General features: G+C 66.1%; 1 protein-coding gene across 1 annotated transcript; it reads left to right on the forward strand.

Moving 5' to 3' along the window:
* The first annotated feature begins 332 nt into the window (after positions 1-332).
* Positions 333-3339, forward strand: LOC130586456 (activator of basal transcription 1-like). Its single transcript, XM_057387249.1, has 4 exons — positions 333-420; positions 564-905; positions 1249-1427; positions 2772-3339. The coding sequence occupies exons 2-4, from the start codon at positions 569-571 to the stop codon at positions 3072-3074; spliced, it is 819 nt and encodes a 272-aa protein (XP_057243232.1). The 5' UTR covers positions 333-420; positions 564-568; the 3' UTR covers positions 3075-3339.
* Positions 3340-4246: the final 907 nt, after the last annotated feature.

Below are 4246 nucleotides of genomic sequence, written 5' to 3' on the forward strand. Positions count from 1 at the left end.
GCCTCGGGAGGGGGTCAGTGGGCCCGGGGGGCTTTGATGGATCCCGGGGAGGGGTCAGTGGGTTCTGGGGGGGTCAGGGAACCCCGGAGGGTGCTGGGGGGTGACACTGGGGGAGTTCGACGGGTCCCAGAAGGGACGGGACCGTTCCCGCCGAAACACCGCCTCAGCTGCTCCCGCCCAAACCGCGGCGCGCGCTTCCCGCCGCCGCGAGGCCCCGCCCCCAGCAGCAACCACGCCCCCTCCGCATGTAACYCCGCCCAGATGCGCGCTAACCACGCCCCCTCATCATAGCACCGCCCCTGTAGGCTAGGCCCCGCCTCTAGAGCGCTTTACGGCTTTTTCGGGAAAATCCCCTCGCCTCCCGGCGGTGCTTTACGGTTCCGCTGGTGTTTTACAACAGCCGCCGGTGGCGTTGTCAAAGTACGGGCACGGGGGRGTTCGGGGGGCTCGGGAGGGACCCTTTGGGGGTCCCCGGGTGAAGTCGGGGGTGCGACAGACCCTGGAAAGGGTTGGGGGGCCCTGGGAGCGGTCGCYCCACTGTAACTCACTCCTTCCCTTCGCAGGGGCCATGGCCGGGGCCGAGCGGGACCCGCACAGGAAGGGCAAGGAGGAGGAGGAGGAGGAGGAAGAACAGGAGGGGGATGAAGAAGAGGAAGAAGAAGAAGAAGAGGAGGAGGAGGCAGAGGAGGAAGAGGAGGAAGAAGAGGAGAAGGAAGAGGAGGAGGGTCCCGAGGGCTGCGCTCCCGCCTCCCCCGCAGCCGAGACCCCCTCCGACCCCCCCCCAAAGCCTGTGGTACCGGGGGTCCTGTATTTGTCCTTCCTCCCCCCGGGCTTCGGCCCCCGCCAGGCCCGGGCGCTGCTGCGGCCGCACGGGGAGCTGGGGAGGGTCTTCTTTCAGCCCCGCGGTGAGTCCGGGGGTCCTGGAGGGTGGATCAGGGGTTTTTGGGGCAGTTGGGGAGTGTCTTCCCAGCAGCGGGGTGTCAAGGGGTCCCTGGGGTGATCAGGGTGTCCCACAGAGCCCCTCTAAGACCAGGAATGGATGGGGGGGGTCAGGACACCCTGGTGGGGGTGATATCGGGGGGGAGGGGCGGTTCAGGTACCCATTGAGGGGGCCACGGGGTTCTGGAGGGGGGCTGGGGGCGATCAGGGTGTCCCCATAGAGCAGGTACAGAACTGAGGGGGGGTTCAGCACCCCTGGGTGGGGGTCTCAGCCCCCGTTTCTCACCGCCCCCATCCCCGCTCCCGCAGGAGGGTCCGTGCGGCGGCGGCGGCAGCGCCCGGGAGGGCCCCCGGCCGTGGCCTTCGCCGAGGGCTGGGTGGAATTCCGGGACAAGCGGGCGGCCAAACGCGCGGCCAAAATCCTGCACGGGGCCCCCATGGCCCCCCGGCCGCGCAGCCCCTTCCGCCATCACTGCTGGAGCATCAAAGTGAGGGGCGCTGGGGGTCTCAGGGGGGTTCTGGGGAGGGGTTTGGGTAACTGTGGCCCTTGTGATGGGGACCTCAGCGGTTGGATGATTATGAACCATTTTAGAGGGATTGGGGGGGGCTTGGGTCCTCNGAGGAGGGTCCCGAGGGCTGCGCTCCCGCCTCCCCCGCAGCCGAGACCCCCTCCGACCCCCCCCCAAAGCCTGTGGTACCGGGGGTCCTGTATTTGTCCTTCCTCCCCCCGGGCTTCGGCCCCCGCCAGGCCCGGGCGCTGCTGCGGCCGCACGGGGAGCTGGGGAGGGTCTTCTTTCAGCCCCGCGGTGAGTCCGGGGGTCCTGGAGGGTGGATCAGGGGTTTTTGGGGCAGTTGGGGAGTGTCTTCCCAGCAGCGGGGTGTCAAGGGGTCCCTGGGGTGATCAGGGTGTCCCACAGAGCCCCTCTAAGACCAGGAATGGATGGGGGGGGTCAGGACACCCTGGTGGGGGTGATATCGGGGGGGAGGGGCGGTTCAGGTACCCATTGAGGGGGCCACGGGGTTCTGGAGGGGGGCTGGGGGCGATCAGGGTGTCCCCATAGAGCAGGTACAGAACTGAGGGGGGGTTCAGCACCCCTGGGTGGGGGTCTCAGCCCCCGTTTCTCACCGCCCCCATCCCCGCTCCCGCAGGAGGGTCCGTGCGGCGGCGGCGGCAGCGCCCGGGAGGGCCCCCGGCCGTGGCCTTCGCCGAGGGCTGGGTGGAATTCCGGGACAAGCGGGCGGCCAAACGCGCGGCCAAAATCCTGCACGGGGCCCCCATGGCCCCCCGGCCCCGCAGCCCCTTCCGCCATCACTGCTGGAGCATCAAGGTGAGGGGCGCTGGGGGGCTCAGGGGGGTTCTGGGGAGGGGTCTGGGTACTGTGGTCCCTTCGGGGGGGGACCTGAGAGGCTCCTGGATTATTCAGAACCATTTTAGGGGGGTTGGGAGTGCCTTGAGTCCCTCTTTATGGGGTTCCAGACCCTTGGATGCCCTAGGGGGGGACACCTGTGGGTTCCTGGAAAGCTGGGATCCTTTATGGGTGGGGGGTTGGGGTAGCCCTGAGTCCCTGTTGGGGGGTGGGTGCTGGGGGTCCCTTCTGGGGGGGTCCTGGATGGTTGTAACCCGTTGGGGGTTCCTGGGTTTAGGGTTCCAGGGGGTTTGTGACACTGGGGTCCCCTTCAGGGCACAGAGGGGTGGGGCTGAGCTATGCTGGGGGACCCTTCCTGCACACCTGGATCAACAGGTGAGGGGAGGTTTGAGCACCCCAAAACGTTATGGGAGGGGTTGTGTGAGGCTGTTTGGGGGTCCCCTGACCCCTCYCCTCTCCCCCCAGTACCTGCCCGGGTTCCGGTGGCCCCACCTGAGCGAGCGGCTCAGCTACGAGCGGCAGGTCCGGGCCCAGCGCCTGCGGGCCGAGGTGGCCCAGGCCAAGCGCGAGGGGGGGTTCTACGCCCGCCGCGTCTCCAAAGCCGACAAAGACCCCCCCAAAACCTCCAGAGACCCCGACGCCCCTCTCCCGACCTGGGGCTTCACCCAAAGACCGACGGAGGAGGAGATTTGGAAGCGCAAAGCTCAGCCCCCCCCGGCCGCGCCCCCTCGGCGGCTGCTGGAGAAGGTGTTTGGGGGGGGGAGGTGAGGGTGRGACCCTCCCTCAAATTTGGGGGGGRTTCAGGMGTCTGGGAAGGTCCCTTCGGATGCCTGGGTTCCCCCCCAATCCCTTTCTCAAGGACCACAAAAYGTTTTATTTTTCTCCTTAAAACTTTTATTACTTTAACAAAAATAATTCCTCGCGGTCTCTTTAATTCTGCCGAGGGGGGCGGGGCCAAGGGGAGGGGCGGGGCTATGGCTTCAGCGCGAATTTCCCTGAAGGCAGCGCAGGGGTGGGCGTGGCATAAGCGGCTCAGACCACGCCCCCTCATAAAGAGGGGGCGTGGCCTGAGAAACGCAAAGCGGGTGGGATTAGCACGTAGGCGTGGCCTGATTAACAGGGCGGGGCTTAAAAGGGAGCCACGCCCCCGATCCGCCTTAAAGGGGTCGCTTAAATCTCTACGGGGGTGAGGGCAGGGCTCTTAAAGGGGCCGCGCCCCCATTTCGGGGGGCGGTTCCAGTGTCAAAAATAGAAGCTCTGGGGGGTGGGGGTGGGGCCCCAGTATGGCACTGGGGAAAAGAGGAGAACAAACAAACTCGGGGCCCCATAAACCTGATGTCCCCAAACCTGGGGGGTGGGGGGCAAGCCCCCCCAAAATGGGTGCTGGGGGCACCCCAATATCCCTGGGAAACCAAACGGGGGGAGTGGTACCAAACTGGGGACTCCCCCCAAAACGTGGGGTGATGCCACCCAAAATGCCACTACTGGGGTCCCTCAGCCTTGGGGTGTCACTGGGGGAGGGGCCATCTGACTCTGCGGCGGGGCCTGGGGTAACCACAAACGGGGGGAGTTTACCCTAAACTCCCACAGTGGGATCTGGATCCCCCAAATCTCAGGGGCACCCCAGAATCTCCCAAAGCCTCTGTGGGARTCCAGGGCTGCCAGTCCCGCCCGGGGGACACCCCAGGAACCCCCTCAGAATGCCAGCGCCCCTCCCCCACCACACCCTCGGGCTCCATCCCCAAATCCGCTCCCCACCCCAAAGGTGCAATACCCAAACCCTTCTCCCCACCCCCACATCCCCCAATTTCAGTTCCCCCCCTCACTTTTAGGTCCCTCATTTTACTCCCCTCCCCCCTATTTTATTCCCACCGATTTACTCCTCCCCAATTCCAGTTCAACCATCAGTTTCCCTCTCCCCAAAATTTTGGTTCCTTTTC

The sequence above is a fragment of the Malurus melanocephalus genome, unplaced genomic scaffold (genome assembly GCF_030028575.1).
Source record: "Malurus melanocephalus ecotype Western Australia unplaced genomic scaffold, MMel_1.1 scaffold_1162, whole genome shotgun sequence".
Classification (NCBI taxonomy): Eukaryota; Metazoa; Chordata; class Aves; order Passeriformes; family Maluridae; genus Malurus; species Malurus melanocephalus.

Coding starts and splice junctions, on each gene's coding strand:
- LOC130586456 (XM_057387249.1), top strand. CDS start 569: ATGGCCGGGGCCGAGCGGGACCCGCACAGGAAGGGCAAGGAGGAGGAG. Junction 906..1,248: donor GGTCTTCTTTCAGCCCCGCG/GTGAGTCCGGGG, acceptor CCGCTCCCGCAG/GAGGGTCCGTGCGGCGGCGG. Junction 1,428..2,771: donor ATCACTGCTGGAGCATCAAA/GTGAGGGGCGCT, acceptor CTCTCCCCCCAG/TACCTGCCCGGGTTCCGGTG.